This window comes from Paramisgurnus dabryanus, chromosome 9, assembly GCF_030506205.2.
Source record: "Paramisgurnus dabryanus chromosome 9, PD_genome_1.1, whole genome shotgun sequence".
NCBI classification, from domain to species: Eukaryota; Metazoa; Chordata; class Actinopteri; order Cypriniformes; family Cobitidae; genus Paramisgurnus; species Paramisgurnus dabryanus.
In genome coordinates, this window is record NC_133345.1 from 41411948 (window position 1) to 41432628 (window position 20681).

General features: G+C 36.0%; 1 protein-coding gene and 2 long non-coding RNA genes across 3 annotated transcripts; 1 reads left to right on the top strand and 2 right to left on the bottom strand.

The window, feature by feature from the left end:
- Nucleotides 1-298: 298 nt before the first annotated feature.
- Nucleotides 299-7291, top strand: LOC135758608 (uncharacterized). The gene is made up of 18 exons (XM_073815667.1): nt 299-369; nt 598-699; nt 1426-1549; nt 1756-1785; nt 2046-2108; nt 2199-2609; nt 2803-2903; nt 2997-3230; nt 3394-3572; nt 3655-3748; nt 3986-4342; nt 4425-4542; nt 4660-4751; nt 4875-4992; nt 5071-5175; nt 5763-5939; nt 6047-6214; nt 7026-7291. The coding sequence occupies exons 2-18, from the start codon at nt 631-633 to the stop codon at nt 7289-7291; spliced, it is 2706 nt and encodes a 901-aa protein (XP_073671768.1). The 5' UTR covers nt 299-369; nt 598-630.
- Nucleotides 7292-11135: 3844 nt separating this feature from the next.
- On the bottom strand, nt 11136-15335 carry LOC135773106 (uncharacterized). Its single transcript, XR_010543434.1, has 4 exons — nt 15269-15335; nt 14600-14670; nt 13686-13729; nt 11136-11265 (listed from the first exon to the last, which is right to left on the bottom strand). It is a non-coding gene; the product is annotated as an uncharacterized lncRNA (long non-coding RNA).
- Nucleotides 15336-16216: 881 nt separating this feature from the next.
- LOC135752072 (uncharacterized) lies at nt 16217-19438 on the bottom strand. Its single transcript, XR_010533104.2, has 4 exons — nt 19313-19438; nt 17938-18144; nt 16423-16588; nt 16217-16337 (listed from the first exon to the last, which is right to left on the bottom strand). It is a non-coding gene; the product is annotated as an uncharacterized lncRNA (long non-coding RNA).
- Between the last annotated feature and the right edge of the window lie 1243 nt (nt 19439-20681).

The window sequence follows — 20681 nt, forward strand, 5'->3', positions numbered from 1 at the left end:
TATATTTGTGTTTTGTAGAAAGTAATCGGCGCTATATTTTTATGTTTGATCCGATGGACATAAATACATTCATTTAATAGGTCCGCGCTATTGGCTGATCAAAACCAACGGAAACTCCTGTAAACAATCATTAGGACAATTTCTACAAATTTTTTATTTAAAAAAATTCTTATACATTTGATAGCTTATTTTTGCGCATAGGAGTATATACCGACATATTTTAATAAATTTAAAAAATATATATTTCCTTATTGAATCTTTTGTGTAACCAATAAAGTTTTCTATTCAAATAGCGTGGCCGGAAGCTGTGACGTTGTTGTTTGTTGCCGTATGCTACAAAACAGTAATTTGATCATTCGGGAATTTAAGGTGGTGTATTATTCAAATGATTGTTTAAGTTACCATTGCTGCTTACTCTTAATTGCTTTGTCGAGAATAAACGCTACATGCCAGTGCCACAACAACAGGTGCTAATAGTAACGTTTAGACCAGTATATGTCGAGTGAGAGAGAGAGGAGGTTTGGGCTAACGTTACTTTATTTGGGGCTATAAGTTACTTATATGTCCATTTATCTTTTACATATATATTAAACACAGTGGCGTATACTGTAAATTACATCGCTGGACAAGATGGACTTTGAGTTTGAGGAAGAGCTGAGGAGTGCTGATGAGCTTCTTGAAAGCTTAAGAGCTCGAGAGGTAAAGTTTAATACTTTAAGTTAACAAGCATTAAAATTGGTACGTGAGTTTTCTTAGGATGGCCACCAGTAATGTCTTTTTATAAGGGATGTTTATAAAAGATGCTTAAACATTTAAGGGGTGGTTTCCAGACAGGGTTTATCCTAGTCCCAGATTACAATGCATGTTTGAGCTGCTTTAATTTAAAAACCTCCTGCATTGACATATCTTAAAGTGCCATTGTTTGTCTTGTTATTTTGTAAGGTTTGTTTGTAAAAGCTACTTAAAATTCTAACTAATAATTAAGACCTAGTCCTGGATTATACCTAATCCCTCTCCAGGAAACTGCCCCTAAATGTAACTATGCCTAGTCCTGGCTTTAGGTAAGCCTTGTCTGTAAAGCCTCATTCAGACCACCAGCGCCCGTGCTGCGTGTCACCCGTCACTTTCAATGAGGCGTTTCTAAATCTGGTTGTCATAAACAAATGAGAACCATCCACTCCAGTAACTGAAGAGAAAAGTGTGAGGTGAACGCCACTGCTTAGCTCCCAAAAATCTCTCATAATTCGCATAAAGTTAAACTTTTCTTGCCTTTTTGCATCACTAGTCAGTCACCAATGGTCACTTTCGGAAGTTTCCATTGAAATGAATGAGATTGCGTCGATCTGGTACTGCTTGTCATTGGTGGTCTGAATGAAGCTTAAGTGTTATTTCTTTAACTTAGCTATTTATTTGTTATGCTTTTAGGAGACACTGGTTCAACCAAATGTGCTGCCTCTGCCTTCAGCCCCAACTGTTGAGTGGAGAAAAAGAGACAGCCAGGGGGACATCATTTACAAATGTCCTAGAGCCAAAAGGGCAACTGTAAAAAGTAAGTATAATGTACTTACTGTGTATGCAGATAAGAATAAAACATAGAATTTTCCGTATTCAGCAACCCAAATTAATTTAGATGCATATTCCATTCGTTAAAATGTATGCAGTACTCATACATTTTTCTTTCAATTTATTCTTAATTGTTAGCCATGCAGTGTTGTGGTATTGAAAAGTAAAACTGTTTCTTAATTTTGTTAATAGGAATAAGAGGTGACCACAACAAAAACTCTGGTAATGTTTCTAAATCTAAATTATGTTGTGCGTTTATATATTGTTTTAGGTCAGGGGTCACCAGTCCTGCTCCTGGAGGGCCGGTGTCTCTGCAGAGTTTAGCTCCAACCCTTATCAAACACACCTGAATCAGCTAATTAAAGTGCTTCAGGTGTGTTTGATTAGGGTTGGAGCTAAACTCTACAGAGACCTCCAGGATTGGTGACCCCTAATTTAGGTACTTTATTAATTAATTGTTTTCTCTCTCACAAATGTTTTAGCTGGTCCACTTGTTACAGAAAATGACTTGAGTGTTGGCCATGCAGAAGTCTCTGAAACAGCTGGTATACTGAATTAGAATAATATGTTGTGATTACATTTACATAGTTTTTAAAATAAATTATTTACATGTATTTTTTATGAATTTAACTTAGACGCTAATTTTGAAGAGCTGAGGAGACTTTTGGACACTCAGGAAGGTGATGCTGATGATGTTACTCCCATTCAAGATAATGTCCCTCGGTCTGCATCCAATGACTGGACCATTAGATCTGCAATAAGGGAAGAGAGATGGAAAGAAGCTAGAGCTTTTCTTGTGGAGAACATTTTGAGAGGAGAGGATGCAAGTTCCTCAATCTGCCAACATTGCAGGTCTAATGCAGCTGTTGTACGCTGTAGGGACTGCCTTCCTTACCCTTTTCTTTGTGGAGACTGTGACGAGCAAAGGCATGGCAGTTTCTTTGTACTACACAATAGGGATTCCCTGGTCTCAGGCTTTCTACAGCCTTTACCTCCTTCCACAGGATTCATGCAGGCAGCTGTTCAAATTTCTATTAAACAGCTTGGTAAAAATGTCCCATCCATCCATCCATCCATCCATCCATCCATCCATCCATCCATCCATCCATCCATCCATCCATCCATCCATCCATCCATCCATCCATCCATCCATCCATCCATCCATCCATCCATCCATCCATCCATCCATCCATCCATCCATCCATCCATCCACATAATGTGAACTTTTTGGTTGCACAGTTCGACTGCTGCCTGTAGAAATACCAGCCCATATTTGTGGTTGCAGTGACGGAGCAGTCCTTGTTTCTTCAGGAAGGCCCATTACCCTCATTACTATGAATGGAAAGGAAGCTGTTTACATAATTTTGAATTTTTTGCAAATATGTATTGTTTTTTAAACCTTTTAATGTCATACAGTTTATTTTCCTTCTTTAGGTCGATATAACCTTAGCATGCCTCACTTGTCCTGTGCTGTGTGTGAATATTCACGTGAGCCATCCTTGACAGAACTTCAGAGGAGTCTCTACTGGCCCGGCAACATTCCTGCAAGTGTGTTATTTACCACAGATGTGCTCGTCTCATTTCATGAGATGAAAATTGCATCACCAGGGATATCTTTTCAAGCCTTCGTTAAAATGCTTGATGAGAAAACGATATTCTTTGGTCGAGTAAGTATTTTGTTTGCATTTTTGTTTATCATTGTCAAATAAAAAGTTTTTTTCTGATAGAAGGATAAATGTATGTCTATCTAGATTTTATTTAAGATATTTAATGTAACAAAAATTTATGAGTCCCAACTTTAAAAAAATACATATTTTTTGCATATTTCAGAGTGGAAAAATATCAGCCAATGTATTTAGCTGCAGTTTCAATGAATGGGTTGCAGCAAGATATGAAGTGGAAAAGTTGTGCCAGGAGGATTTTTTCACTTGTCCAGCATGCACTCCAGACATGCTTGCCATTTCTGTTGATGGTAATCGCAAACACTATCGTTTTAAAAACACAGCAAGGTACTTTTCTGTTTTTCTTCATTAATTTGACTTTCATGTTGAATGATGTATAAATATAAGCTTTGAATGTTTTCCTCAATAGCACAGACAAAAGGGGATTATTTGGCAATCTTTTCTTACAGAGTGATGTGGAGGTGTCTGACTTTGTGGACTACATTCACAAAAACAATAATCATGCAAGTATTATTACTCATGTTGACAGATTTTACTTTATTTGGTTGCTTACAGCTTTTCTTAAAAAAAAAAAAACATTTCTCAGTATGTTGTTAAAAAACATAAACATATCCAGTAGAAATTACATCAGAGTTATTGTTGTCTTAATGAATCATTAATGTGAATTTTGTCGTACATTTACTGTGGCAATAAAGTCTTTATTTCTCTTGTTTTAAAAAATATATATGTCTGTGGTGTAGGTTTCAGGGAGAGGATTGTGTGGAGCATCACAATGGTCAGCAGCAAAGGAATCCTCCAAAAAATCAAGCAGCAAATTGGATGAGGAGGGATTGGAAATTGCTGTCTGTCGCCATGGGATACTCCTTATGGCCCTAAATATGTTTCGAGGAGAAATTTTTGCATATCCCCTTTTTCTACAGAAAAAACTTGCTGAAAGGTCTCAAGGGACCATCAAATTCTTCTGTTCGGATGTGGCCTGCAAGTTTTTTCCATACTTACATAGAGTATCTAAGAACTGTCTTGAGCTACAGCCTTTACTGGATATGCGTCCTTTTCTGTCAGTAATGCATGCCAAAGCACACGCTTGGAAATGTGAGGTATATAACCATGTTTCCAAGTATGTAAAATTAAGAAGAAATACACAACCTCTAAGTGCTTTTTGTTGGATTTAAAACACAGGTCAAGTATGGTGGTGCCTATCAAGAAGGAGCTGGGTCAACAATTGGTGAAGAGGTGGAGCAGGTGAATAGTTTTCTATCTAGGCTTGCTATTACCACCAAGTACATGTCAAAATCAGGTATGTTTAATATGGGTATGATTAATATATACTGACTTATTTATACACATACTGATATAATATATATATTTAATGTGTGTGCGCGTATGTGTACATAATTCTTATAATTTGTTACAGGCCGTGGGGACATGATTACAATGCAAGCCATGTCCTGGAATAAGAGAAAGCTTCTTAATTTGGGACAGGCTTTAGTTGCTAGATTTTTAAAGGTATAACTTTCTTCTCAGTTTAATGTTGGCGTAAGGATTTTTTTAGGTTTTACAGATTTCTAATTCATAACTAAATTAAATGCTGGTTTTGTAATATTAGACTTTAATTTTTGTTTCTTATAGACTCAGAAAGCTTTGCAAGAGCAACAACGCATCTTGGAGGCACTGAAGACAGAGCTAGCACTGTATGATGATTGTGTAGTTGAGCAGTGGATTTCAGATGTACAGCAATGGGCAGAAGGTATTATTTTGAATTGCTTTGTTAGTATCATTTTAATCATTGGCAGGTAATGTATATTTTGTGCATTTTCTTGTGTAGAAAGTGACCATTATGGAAGTGGTGATCTGAAAAAGTTACAAGAGGAAATAGAGGGGCTGACGGTGAGCATCAAAAGGCGAACACAACGTCTGTACAGTCAAACAGGTAAACACAATCATTGGTTATTTATGTTATTTTTAAAACTATTACAGTGTTTCCCATTCATTACATAGACTTTTGCTAAAATTTGTTCCATCTCTAACATTGATTTGAGTTTTTCTAAGATGGCAAAGCATGCATCTATCACTCCCAATCACCCAAACCCCTGCGTCACACACCCAGGCACAGTGTTTAATGACTTTCCTTACGAGAAAGTGCATAGCATTAGTGTCATATTGAATAAACCTTAGTTTTTATTCTGTAAATACTTTCCCATGAGTGTGAGGTCTTAGTTTTCCTGGAACAGGTAAGTGAGCAAAAAGCAGAATATTTAGTAAAGCAGCAGTAATGTATTATTTTCCTTTATGTCTGACAACAGAAATTGTGTAAATGAAAACCAACTTTCATGACAACAAAATTGTCTCTTCACATAGCACAATGTGATAACGTCATGAATTTGACTGTTAGGACGTGATGTCATTCAGTGCCATTGTCTTACAAAATCCTGTGGGGGGTATTACATTTATTTTTGTAGCTATGAGAGAAAAGAAAGAAACTTGTTTAACTGAATTATAAACTTGAAATCCATTCAGACAGCAACAAGCGGCGCCACTCTTTGCGTCTTCGAAGGAATGAGGAAAAGAAGAAGCTGGCTGCTGCAGTGGAGGAATACAATAGCATAGCGGATTCTTCCCAGCAGCTTGGTCCAGTTGAAGACTTCTTCATAGCTGAGACTGTTGCCTGGCCTTGGCAAATCCCCAGCAATACTGGTATGCTATAACAGCTCTCTATATGTGCCTGTTTTTATGTACACGAAGTAGAACAGCATATGTTACATATTTTGTTAACTTTATACATAATATTTAATGTATTTCAGAATCCGTTCCTTTTCCTACCAAGAGGAAGGTGTTTGATAGAGTGATGGCAATGAGACGCCTTCAGGAAGAGAAAAGTCTTCTTTGTAAGGAGATGCAACAGCACTGGATGGTCCTGACACACAAGACATCCAAGCTTGAAGCATTGATTAATGAAATAAGTTCTAAATGTGAGAGTCTTTTAATATTAATTTAATAATATTTTGACCAATTTGCATGCAAAAAGCACAGTGTTTCAGTTTGTAAGTTGTTATTTTTAATTTCATATTTCACATACAATTCTGTGGTGGTGCTTTAACATGAAGATATTTTGAGGAATGTTTGTAAAACAAACCGATCAGAAGCCCCATTAACATTCATAGTAGGTAAAAGGATACTATTGAAGTCAAATGGTGTTTCTGACCAGTTTGTTTACAAACATTCCTCAAAATATCTTCATGTGTTCATCAGAACAAAGAAATTTAACTGATTTGAAACAACATGAGAGTAAATAATTACAGAATTTTTATTCCTGGGTGAACTATCACTTTAACGGGCACAGTTTTAATACCCATGTATTAATTTAGTATAAATATGCATAATTGATAACATTTGAGATTTCTTTATATTAAACTGAATATTGTTCTTGTTCAGATTTTGAACTTGTTTTAACGCGTCTTGACTGACTTAAAACAATTAGGAAACAGGTTTCACTAGCAGAAGGTTTGCATTTCTTCAAAATGACCTAATACAAGATATCAAATCAAAATTGTGTGTAATAAGTGGAATAATGTACAGCCAGCCGTGTTATCACAAATAAATCTCTTCAGGGTAATACAAGATCGCTTCACAGTCCCTATCAACCTGTCAGGTTTTATTCTGCGTCAACCGGCTGTCTGATCATTACCCCTTACTTAACATTTGCTAACAATTGTGTAGTGTTATACGGTAAAACTGAACAGGAAGCGCTTTTGGACTAGTGTTATTTATGTCTTGTTAAAGGCTCTATAGTGTTTTATCTGTTGTTTATACGTATATTCTTCTGTTTCAGCTGTTTTTCTACCCTGTCCGACTCTGCATGCAAGGGGCTCCTGTGCATTGTTCGAAAGAAACAACATGAACTGAAACATTTAATGCATTTGGTAAGGGTGGGATATATGAACATTTTCAGTGAAGATGATATGGTGCCTGAAGAATCTGAGCTTGAACATGAAGAGGAAGCACAAGAGGAGCTCTCAGAAAGCAACAGCAGCTCAGATGATGAGTAAAATGTGAGTTTAAAGTGATAGTTCATCCAAAAATCATTTACTCACTCTCATGTTGTAAACCTGTATGAGTTGCTTTATTCTGTTGAACACAAAAGAAGATATTTTGATAAAAGATGGTAAGCACACAGCTGATTGTAACAGTGGACTTCCATAGTAGGAAAAACAAATAATATCTTCATCACAATATTTCCATAATTTGATAAATGATGGATAGCACACAGTTGATGGTACCCATTGAATTCCATCTTATTTGTTTTTCCTACTATGGAAGTCAATAGTTACAATCAGCTGTGTGCTTACCATCATTTATCAAAATATCTTCTTTTGTGTTTATTAGAATAAATGAATTCATGCAAAATTAAGAAAAACAAGAATATGATGACGACAATTTTCATTTTTGGGTGAACTATCCCTTTAAGGCACATTTCACTTTTTTCTTTTTTTTGTGAACAAGACTTTGTTGAAACTTAAATGTAATTTGATTATTTGGTCGCTTCAAGCCCAAGATTAAGTTTCTGACTTTGATTGCTTATGATATTACAGTTTTATTGTGTACTTAGTATAATCAATTAATTTGAGATTATTGAGATGTAACAAAGTAATGTATATAAAGAGAATTTTGTCTGAGCATTTTGTTTCAGCAGAAGTAATGTTTTTAACCTTGTTGGGAACTTCGTTATACACTAAGTATTTGTTTATCCCCTGTATGTGTACATTTGTGCACATTTAAAGCCCGATATGATGATAAGTGTCTAATATTTACATGTATTCTCTTCATATGGTGTTGTAAAGTCTGAAAATAAACAGTGCTTTGTTCTCTTCTTAGTGTCAATGACCAACCTTTCCTTTCCAATGGCATGTGCTTGGCCTATTTATCAGCTTTCTCAGAAAACATTGCCTATCCTTCTAGCTCTAGAATATTTACCAAACGTTAAACATGAGTAACTTAAATGTACACTTAAATAAACATTATGCAAGATATTAAGACAAATTTTGCAATACATTATAACATAAGTAGAAAACCAGGGTGTGTTACAACAGGTAGTACATTGTTTTAATTTTATTATATTTGTATGTTAAATACGGTTTAAAACAATGTAAATTCTATATTGAAAATGATAACTGTAAACACACTAGAAGGGGAAATACATTACAACTATGATGTATTGTCTATTGTGAGGGCCATTCAAAAAAGTGGTCGGGTGATTAAAGTCTTGCTTGTTACACGAAGGTCGCCGATATGAATCCCATGACTGGTAGGTTGCGACTGCGGTGCCCTGGAGCAATGGATCCAGATGGTTTCCAGATCGGCTCCCTGCATTGATAACTGCCCACTGCTCTGTGTGTGTGTGTGTGTGTGTGTGTGTGTGTGTGTGTGTGTGTGTGTGTGTGTGTGTGTGTACGCCACGTAAGGTTTAGGTTTTTAACATTTGCACTTCTGTCACTTAAATTGTATGAGAACAGTACCCAGACAGCAGGTTGGTTGGAGCCGCCTTTGGCCCGGATTGAGTGCGTATCCCCGGAGTCAACTGCAGTGTGGGTATCTCGCGGAACCCCGCTACACGCCAAACACTCTGCAAAGCACTGAAAGCACACCTCCTGCCCGCGGTCAAGCACGGGGCGCGGTGCTGGTGGTCTGACTTACTGCGGGTATCCCTGCTGGAAAAAACAGCATACCAGCAGATGTTGTGTTTTGGTGATGGTAGTGAACACCAGCACCAAACCAGCACCAGTTAAACCAGCACCAAACCAGCACTAGCACCAGTTTCCCATGCTGGTCATACCAGCAAGACCAGCATATAGTGTTTTGGTGCTGGTATGCTGGTGACCACCAGCTAAACCAGGAGTGGGGAACCCTGGGTCCTGTCCTGCAAAGTTTAGTTCCAACCCTAATCAAACACACCTGAATTTCATTTCCAAGTAATCCTGAAGACTTTAATTTTAGGGTTAGGGTTGAAACTAAATTCTGCAGGACAGTGGCCCTCCAGGACCAGGGTTCCCCACCCCTGAGCTAAACCAACATCAAACCATCACAGACTAGCATAATTCCAATGCTGGTTTGATGCTGTTTTTTTTCAGCAGGGATGAAACACCCCACTATTAATAAAGTGTAGCTTAATGCGTTAATTTGGTTTGATTCATGAATTAATCGCATGTTTAAACACTGACACCCCTACCATATAGTATCGTGTCTCTAATTCTAGTCCAACACTTCCTGGAAGTTTTTGTAGTCACAAGCATTAAGAGCTATAGTATGCTTAATGGGTTCTTAGTCAGGGGTGCTCTGTTTGTAAAGAGTGTCTTTTACTTTGGTTATGATAAAATTTTGAGTTACCCCTAATCATTTCATTGGGCTGTTGTAACATTAATGTTCAAAATACACATATATACCTACTCACAAGATTGTTTTTCACAAATGTTATTCAGATTACTAACCCATACTCCTTGTATGAGCAGCACTCAACAAAGAGGCATCTAAATCAACTAAATTGTCATACTTTTGTAAATTACACAAATAATGTTATACACCAAGAAACTTCTCAGAAAGGGGTTTCAGGTGCCAACTTCATTGCTCCAACAACAAAGCTGAGATGCCCACAAACACACATCTCGATATTTGAATCCCTTCTTTATACACTTCAACCCATGATTTCATTGTCATTTGACTAGACTCCTTTTTTGGCATTTCATCAGGTCTGCCGCCATTATTATCTTCCCATTTACAACTTCGAAATGTGTAAATATTATGTATCCAAAATTGAAATGCATAATGATTGATCAGTGAATATGTTTTTACCTTACGTCATATGAAAACATACAATAATAACAATGTATCATTTTTAATAACATATAACTTCATTTAGAATAGTGGTGTTCAGATTTGTCCAGAAGCACCATATGGTTTAAATTACCTCTACAAAACAGACTTTAAGCTTCCATGTGTCTCATTCAGACAACAGGTGTACATGAGACCCAACATTTTCTATATACTGTAAGTGTGAGCATTTGAATGTGTGTCTGTTGCCTGTGAAACACTATAGCCTCATTAAGTTATTTGTACTTACTACTTCTATTTAAGTCAAATGATCATGGCACATGTTAGATATTAAACTCATGTTGTAAAGTTTCCAAAACGTTCAAGTACTTGTGAGTTGAAATAAAATATATCTTCAAGTTTATTTAACTCACATAACACTGCCTGTTGAGGGTATCTTCATGCTCCTACCAAAGCGCTGCACTAGTTTGAGATGTCCAGTGCAACCCTCAAATGTAGAGCGTAATAGAATATTAATAAATATAATGTGGTTCCCATGCTGATGTGCAGTCTGAAGACAGTCAATATATATTTTTGTGTGTTTTTGCAGCGTTGAGTGATGTTAAGGTATTTAGGTTAGTCAGTGTCTGAGCAAAATGGAATTAACAATTTCAGTTTTAGTGTGCACTGAAACATGGATGTCACTCATTAAACTTTGCAGTATATACTTAGAAGCATACAAATGCTGCAAGGTACTAAAACATACATTCTATCTTACATATAACATTTACCAAATCATCATGTAAAGTTTTAATAATTTTGAGATTAAATAAAAAAACACCCAGTGCTCTAATGTTTGATCATTTATTCACCGGAAATAAAACATTTCTGCAGCAGAAAGACATCTGAATATATTTTTAGACAATAAAATTGTAAACAATTTTTAGATAATAAATTTTCTGAAAAAAATAAAAACAGTCAAACCGTTTTTAGTGCTAAAAGCAGATTAACAAAACAAAACAAAAAAATGAAAAAAGATACAAAAAATCAAACCAATGAACAATAAACTGACATTTTTTTAATTTAACCATGGGTTTTAAGGACAGGCAACAGGTCCAGGCAACAGGTCCTTAATGCAACCCCATAAACATGGAACATGGATCCTTACTCTGCGAATGTATGGCTGTATGGCTCCCAGGTGTCCGCCCATTTCATACCACTGCAAATCAGTAAAAGAAACAAATATAATTTAAATTGATCATATACTGTACTGGTTACAGAACATGTAACAGTTTTCAAATAAATTGTATTATTATAATAAATGTTAAGTATTACAAATCAAATGAACGATTTATGCCCTAAGTTAAAAAAAAAACATTTGTGAAGACATAAAAATGTAAGCACGCAAAAGTAATATTTAGTACTTGAAAAGCAATAAGAATATCTTTATTGTAATGCATGCAACACAAATAACTGTGAAAAACGGCTTATCTTACTTGTGTCTGTATTTGTAATGTATACTTGTATTTGTACTGCAAAATTCACATTTTAGCTTCATCCTGTGTCTCACAAAACTTATGGATAAACCAATGCTCTTTGCACATCTTGCACCAATGTTCAGTGAATGTCCTTTCTCTTCTTGATATTTTATACTTTTGTAAAATGTTAAATTTGCATTGAGTATTTTAATATTTTCTAACAACCAAATTTCCAAAAAAAGTTGGGACATGTTGTAAAATGCAAATAAAATGTAAATGCATAAGGGTACATATTTATTGAGATTTATGTATCATCTGAAAGTGGAAAAAATACGCTTTCCATTGATGTATGAATTGTTAGGATCGGACAATATTTGATACAATATCGTATGTTGTTGTTCAAATAGTTGTATAAAGAAAATCTGGAATCTGAGGGTGCAAAAAAATTTTAATTATAAGAAAATCACCTTTAAAGTTGTCCAAATGTCCTTAGCAACTACATCCACTCACAAAAATAAAGTTTTTATATATCTATGGTAGAAAATTTACAAAATATCTTCATGGAATGTTATATCCTAAGGATTTTTAACGATACTTTTATGTTTTCTATATTCTATTGTGAATAACATATATCAAATGTTTAAACTGAGACCATGACATGTACAAAAAGAGAGTAAAGTTCTGCTTACATCAGATGAAACCGTCTACCGGTATATAAGCAGGGCCTCTCAGAAGTTAAGATTTGCAGGGGTTGTCTATACTAACAGGGGTTGTTTATATTTAAGAGTAATATTTCTAATTGCTAAATTGTAAAAACTTTCAATATCAACTACAGAACTTATCAAAAGATTCAAAGTATCTAAAGAAATCTCTTTAGAAATCATTATTGGGTGCAATATCCATTTTGGTCTCTCAGGTGGAAATGGCATTATTCTGTTATGAAGAGCACTGCATAGCCTCAGAAACACATGAGCTCATTTAAAATGAAGTAAGGCAAAGTGAAAAACTGTTCTGTGGTCAAATGAATCAAAATTTTTAATTCTTTGGAAACCGTGAGGTACCATCCAGATTGTGTTTATAGCGCTCAGTTCAAAGATCTGCATCTCTGATGGTATTGGGGTGCATTAGTGCATCTATAAAGGCATCATCAATGCTGAAAGATACAGGTTTTAGAGCAACATATGCTTCCAATCAGATGGTGTATTTTTCTTGCATATTTAACAAGACAATGCTAAATCATACTGCATTTATTACAGCATGCCTTTAGCAGAAGAATCTACAGTCAAGACCTTTTACAAATTGAAAACATTTTGTGCAATATGAAAATATCAGCATGACTAGAAAGACACAGGACTGTTAAAGGGATAGTTCACCCCAAAAGGAAAATTCTGTCATCATTTTCTCATCTTCATGTTGTTCCAAACCTGTATGAGTGTTTTTATTTTAATAAAGATATTTTGATAATTGATGGTAAGCACACAGCTGCAATAACCATTGACTTCCATAGTAGGAAAACAAATGTTATGAAAGCATTGTGATAAATAAATAAGATATTTTGATAAATGATGGTAAGCACACAGCTGACGGTACCCATTGAATTACATCGTATTTGTTTTTCCAACCATGGAAGTCAATAGTTACAAACAACTGTGTGCTTACCATCATCACTTTTGTGTTCATCTGAAAAAAGAAATTCATACAGGTTTAGAACAACATGAAGATGAGAAAATGATGACAGAAATTAAATTTGTGGTTGAACTATCCCTTTAAGAAGCAAGAATCCTGTATCAGACACAAACTGATCTTCCAAAATTCCAGAAAATGCTCCAACTCAATTTCCAGATTTATGCAAACTGTTGAAAAAAAAAAGAATGTTGCTGCAATTAAATTCAAAATTAGCTTATTTTATTTCTTAAATGGTATATTTCCTCGGTTTAGATTTGATGTGTTTTCTATGTTCTATGTTACATTTTACAAAGTGTCCCAACTTTTTTGAAAATGCAATTGTATTTGTTGCATTGTATTTACTTCCTAATGCACCAATACACCAAAAAAAATTGCTTAACCAGGCAAATCCTACTTGACAATAAAGGTGACTCTAATTTCAGTCATTATTGTAGTGTGATAAAATTACATAGTCTATATGCAATCTTGTACATACCATCCTGAGCAAGGCTTCCATTTAACTTTGACTTCCTCAACACCCTTTAAGAAAAAGAAGCAACATCAACTGTTAGTTTTAAATGCACACACACACACACACACACACACACACACGCACCCACGCAAGCACGCACACACACACACGCACACACACACACACACACACACACACACACACACAAACAAAAACACACGCACGCGAACGCGCACGCGCACGCACACACAGGTTTCCATGTTTTGTGGGGACATTCCATAGACAATGTTTTTTATACTGTTCAAACTGTATATTCTATTCTCCTAACCCAAACCTTAACCCCAACCAGAACAGAAAACCTTCTGCTAACTCAGATTTTCAAGAAACCGCATTCTGTTTGATTTATAAGCTTGTTTCCTCATAGGGTCCTCAAAATGCTCACGCGCACACACGCGCACACACACACACACGCACGCACACACAGTTAAGTGTATGGTTAACAAGGACGCTCCATATAATTAATGTTTTTTATAATGTGCAAACTTTACATTCAATCCCCTTCCCCCAACGCAAACGCTGAACATTCACAAAAACGTTTGCCACCTATTATTTAAAAATAAAACACTACTTAGTATGTTTGCAAGCCATTTGGTTTATAAGGACACATTTATATTCTTGTAAACCACATATACATGCCCTCACACATACACATACACATGCTCTCTCCTACACTGCTTCGCTAGTGTGTGTGTGTTCACAACTTGCTGTGCATGTGTTCACTATTCACTAGATAGTTAAATGCAGCGGTCACATTTCAAGTAAAGATTACCATACATTGGCGAATACACTTTCACAATTTTTAATATTTATCTTGTCAAGGAATACATTATTTCAGACAAATATTCAACTAACAAAATACTGTAAAAGTTTAATCTTACGTCTTTTGTTGTCCTCCTCCTTAAAATCTTGTCGTATGGAAAAGTTTGGAGACTGGGGTGTACTTGGCATTCTAAAACAGAAAATAAAACTTAACATTTCTAAACTCAAAACACATTAGGAGTTGAGAACGAATTTCTTAAATAGAAAATAAACAATTTCAATAATAGAAGTCCATAATAAACTGGGTGTACATTCAATAGGCTGGCTCCCTCTACCCTAAAAGTGAACTAAAATTAGACCATGTGAAGTATGTTTTATTTTAAGTTACAACAAACATGGCTGATATCTAAATCAAGTTTTACCTGAACTTTTAATCTGGACTCTACTGTATGTAAAAACTTTATTCATTAACTTTACTGAAAAGGATTTATACACACTACAGGTAAATATTTGGCCTGATAACAAGCATTTATAAATCTGCATACTGTACATTAGCACCCATGAACTAGGAATTATCAGCACATGAATATTTCCATATACATGATCACCATCTTCCCTCGTCTTTAGGAAAACAAAACATTTGTTATTTTTGATGAGGTATTTGTTCCAGAGTTCAGTTTAGCCACTAGTCAGACCATTAAACAAACAGAGACCATCCAGACAACACATGCGCGTCCCAAAAAAACTTGTTGTAGTAAGCTCTTATTTTAAATCAAAATTGTCAATACCTATTTGTTTATACATCCATTTTCGTTGTTTGCCTTTTGTTTGTGGATTTTCTGTGGAAGAATTGTCTGTAAATACACACATTAAATGTTAAGTAAAAATTATCAGAACAAAATCTAGATCAAATCTACAGCAATGCATTGATTTTACTAAAATGAGCAAAAGTTTTTTTAAAATCACCTGAATCTTTGGTGGTAAATGTGGTAGCTGTAGTTACAGTAGAAAGTGGGGAGGTAGCAGGCATGCTCGGAGAGGTAAGAGAAAAGATGGGTAAAGATGTGGTAGGAGGAGTGGCAAAAGGTGGTGAAGAAGGAAGAGTGAAGGAGGAGGAGGTAGGAGGAAGAAGGGTGATGTAAGAGGAGGTAGAAGGAGGAATGTTGGAAGAAGAAGAAGTAAAAGGAAGAGTGCAGAAGGTGGAGGCAGGAGGAGGGTAGTTGGGAAAAGAGAATGGATGAGGATAAAGGTTGGGAGAAGATGTAGGGGTGAGAAGAGGGATAAAAGATGACGTAGGAGGAATAAGGGTGGAGGATGAAGATGGAGGAGAAGGAGTGTATAAAGTAGAGGTAGGAGAAAAAGTGGATAAAGAAGTTGGTGGTTGAGGAAAACTGCAGGAAGAAGTGTCGGAAGAAAGAAGTGCCATATAAGAAGAGGTACAAGGAGGAATGCTGGAAGAAGAAGATGGAGAAGTAAGGGTGCAGAAAGAGGAAGTAAGTGGAAGAGTGCTTAAAGAAGGTGGTGGAGGAAAAAGAGTGCAGGAAGAAGAGGCAGGAGGAAGAAGGCTAATGTAAGACGGGGTAGGAGGAGGAAGGTCAAACGAAGGTGCAGCAGGAATGGTGTAGAAAGAAGAAGTAGGAGGAGAAGAAATGTTGGAGGAAGATGAAGTAAGAGTGTGGAAAGAGGAGGTAAGAGGAGCACCACTGGAGGAAGAAGATGGAGAAGGGACAGTGAATAAAGAGGAGGTATGAGTAGAAAGGCTAGAGGAAGGAGGAGGAGGAGGAGGAGAGGAAGTCTGGGGCTGGCAAACATCAGGATCCGATTCAGCAGCAGTGTGGATCTGAAGCCTTTGATAATCTAAAAATGTTCAGATAAGAGTTCTAAATTTTTGACTTTTTTAATAAATCAAAGAATATAGAAATAATGCAAACAGTAAACTTACTTTTAATGAAATATTCATAGAGGCCAGTCATTTTGTCCATTATGTTTCGAAGTGGCCCCTCAGCACAGGGACCCACTGAAGTAATCACTTCGGCTGTAAATCCCTTTTTTTGCTCTCTTGAGTAGAACAAAATCGGCTTATAGCCTAGTACCTCCAATTTCTTAACCTGTAGATTAGACACAAAAATATATTAGCATGAATATCATAGTTAAGTAAATAGATGCTATATTTGGAAGTTTCAGACACATAACAGCTGGCTACTGCAAGTCCAGTTTCACACAATGCATACGAAAACTGCATGCTTGCAGGACTATGATTACATTTTGATAATCTGATGTTAGAGTAAGGTTAGAGCATTCACACAGCAAGTGTGAGCACCACAGAAGTAAAGCTGAAGCAGCGGTGCAGCGCTCGTTTCAGCACTGAGTCTATGTGGCTTCTATATATAATATTAGGATGGGATTGTCATCAAACTAAGCAGTATTCCATTTATTATCACGGACAAATAACCTGCAATAGTGAATGGGCAGATGATGGTGATTTGCTAGCTTTACTGATGAGATGCGCATTACAATCTCATCCGATATATAGCCCAGCCCTATATAACATATAGGACTCAAACTACTGATTCACTCGTTCGTTCAACTGTGATTATGTGGTTGGTTACATGTTTGTTAAATAGGAAACCAAGGCGATTTCAAACTGTGTGAATGAGACTCTAAAGAAAACTGAAAATGTTATGTAAAAATTCTCTGATAGTTTGTCAAATTTAAAGCATATTAAAAACACCACATAGACGTATAAACAACAAAAACTTGATTTACACCACATGGGGACATTTTGAAGTAACAGTTTACAATTTATTTATTAACAAGTATATACTGTATGTCCTGTCTCGTCCTCAACCCCGAGGACAACGAGACAAACAGACCCAGTCCCGGTAGATGTGAAAGTCGGCACACCTCTGATCTACTGGCCGTCATTCAACCTGATGCCCAGCTGATGCCTGACCAACGATCACCGGCAGAACCCGCTTAATCTCCGCTAAATCTCCTTATCCGTTCTCCCAAGGGTTTTTCCCTCCTAGGACTTATTTTTCCTCGGATAAAAGCCCGGGTTTTTTTTTCTCCTAGGGGGTTTTTCACCCCGGGGAGGCAGCCTTTTTGGGCTTTACTTAGCTTCCTCTTCTATACGTTGCTTTAGTAATACGTTCGCTTATAATATTGAGTCATAGCCGCAGCAAATTTAACTGATTATGCTATCATGTATTTTGTTGTGTTATCTGTCGTTTTTCTGTGCTTTTCACTGCTTCTATTTATGTAAAGCTGCTTTGAAACAATTGACTTTTGTGAAAAGCGCTATATAAATAAAATTGAATTGAATTGAAATTGAATGTTCATATATTATCCTATGAATTATAAATAATCAAATAGCTGGATATGCACTATACACTAAACAGAATATGATTTAATATTATATAAGTATACTAATACTACATTAGCAAAATTTACTCACAGCAATGCGGGCAGAATCCACCACACGAGCAGCATTGCGGTGTTTTTGGGTGGTGGACCTCCATGAACTGTCTTCTATATTTTTTTGTTTTGCCTTAATTTTTTTTTTGAGAATTAAACTAGCAAAACATTTTTTGCAGGTTTTGCAGCTGGCGTTGTTTTTGGATTGGCAGTGAGGACATGGCTTTTCCTTTGGTTTTGTCATTATCTGAAAAGAAAACAAAACCATACAACTTTTAATGAAATTTTCTTTTCAAACACAATAGGTCTTTTCACAATGTGCTTAACCCTGGGTTGTTTTCATTCTAAAACCCCACTTTTAACCCTAAGCTTTTCACACTTGTAATTTAGAAGCAGTGTTATCCTTGAAATTAACCCAGGATTATGAAACCTGCTCGGAAGCAGGGTTAGCCCTGCTTTTGTGCGGTTAACCCTGCATTGCAGAGCCAAACGCATGCAGTGTGAAATGAAGTGGTGTTATGTTATGACCCCAATGAAACACCTGAAGCAGCTCATCAGGGTATTCAGGGTTGCTTGATAATTACACACAGGTGTTTAGTAGCAGGGTTGGAGACACATGACCTAGGTTAAGTGTGAACCGTGTAAAATATGAAACAGATAACCCAGGATTTTGTTATCCCAGGGTTTAGAATAACCCAAGGTTAACTATTTCCAGTGTGAAAAGCCCTAATGTAAACAAAACAACTGCTGGACAATTAATATGTGAATATTGTGTAGTGGGCAATACATTTAGGAATGTATGCACAATAAGATGTATGGACTGTACATTTGCTGGTATGACTATATAAATAAATATACCCCAAATTAAATAAAAATCCTGTATTTCCTCAAATGTAAAACTCCTCAAATTGTCCTCAGGACAGTAGATCTCCTGGTGTACAGGTAGGATTGGGTACACCACAGTAATATGATATTTATTTACATTAGTTAACATTAGCTGGCATGTACTAACAATAAACAATATAGTTTTACAGACTGTTTAATGTTTGTTATTGTTAGCTATTGTCAATGCAATTGTTTATGTTAGTTCAATGTGATGGGCTTTAACTACTTCAAATTCTGCCATGTTTGGTTCAAAGCCCAAACTACAAATTATCTATAACCCAATCTATAAATTATTAACTAACATGCTAACACTTTATCTTGACATGATTTGGTTTGCAGATCAGGTAACGTTACCATTAGCATCTCATAATTGGTTATAGCGTTTTTCTCAAAATTTAAAACAACCCACAAATACGTGTTTACATAACGCACGAATGTTAAAAATGGCCAACATGATAAAAAAATACAGTTGTTTAAAATCTGATTTTTAAAATCTTAATGATCCAATTAATTACTGTACCACTACCTACCATGCACGGGAAGCGATTGCAAAAACGTCACGGTTTCCTGTGAGACAAAGCATATTTGAATTCAAAACTTTATTTATAAAATTGCTGGTTTCACAGTACAAAATGATTATTAATCAAATATTAAAATATTTTACAATTCTAAAACTTTTTTGGTTTATATTCTTAAAACCTAAGGATTTCGGGTGTATAAAGAAGTTATATAAACCTACCCCGTAAATAGTCTAATTTCGTGTAGAGTTTCGGTGAGTTTTGATCGGTCAACACATTAAGACAAATAAATGTACGCCATATAATATTTGCATTCTGTTTACTAATAGAAACAGGCACAATACACAATTATCTAATAAAAAATCCGCTGAAACATGATATAATACAGTAGTATACAATTATTTTTGATAAACGTTTTAGAGTGGAGATATCAGGGGTATCCAGATATGTGAAGTTTTTACAGAAAAAGAAAATGATTTAATATTTAATCTCGCCATATTGAGATGACGTTGCCTAACATGCTCATTTCCATAAGCGTCTTGAACGGACGCATAAAGCGAGCAATTGAAACCAATGGAGTTACCATTTCGTCTAAATAGTGACGCCTAGGGGCACTGTTCGCGTACTTATATTGACGCTGAAGGCATTTGACCATGCTTCAGTTTTTGACGCCCTGGGAGTGAGAATGGGTTGGTATTTTACACTTAAAGCCCTTCAGATTGTTTATGATGAAATAGAACGGTTTTGACTGAAATTTGGACATATCAAGCATATTTTGCAGCGATTTTTGACCACTCGGTGAGTTTCACGTCTTTGTAAACGAAAGTTTTATGCATTTTAGGAAGGATTGTTCCTGTGTACCTAAACACTCATTGTAGAGGTGAGAGGTGATAGAACAAACACCCGAAAATTCTCGGGACAGCATTATATGTCCAAATTTCTGTCAAAACCGTTCTGATACCGAACTTGTCCTTTAAAGTCGTGAAAGAATCCATATTCAGCTTGTGTGTTTACACCTACCATAATAAATAATTTGTTTATTATTTGTTACTTTTGCTGATTGCACTATTTTGCTCCTATGTGCCTCATAAGGGGTGGTTTACATTTCGCATCCAATACCGTGCGAAAAATCGTTTTCCGCCTTCTTACAACACGCTTTCCGACGCAGCATTCTGAAAAGTTGAAGTATTTTCAACTAGTTGTGGCACCATCGCGCCTCGAGGAAAAACGGCGTTGCACGGCAGGAGTGTCGCAACAGCGTAACTCTCTATTTTAACTCACTTGCTATGTGTCTACATTCAAAATAACTTATTGCGCGTGCAAAAGACGCGTGAAATTTGAACCGCCCCTGAATATATGAATAAATACTGAAAAATCTAAA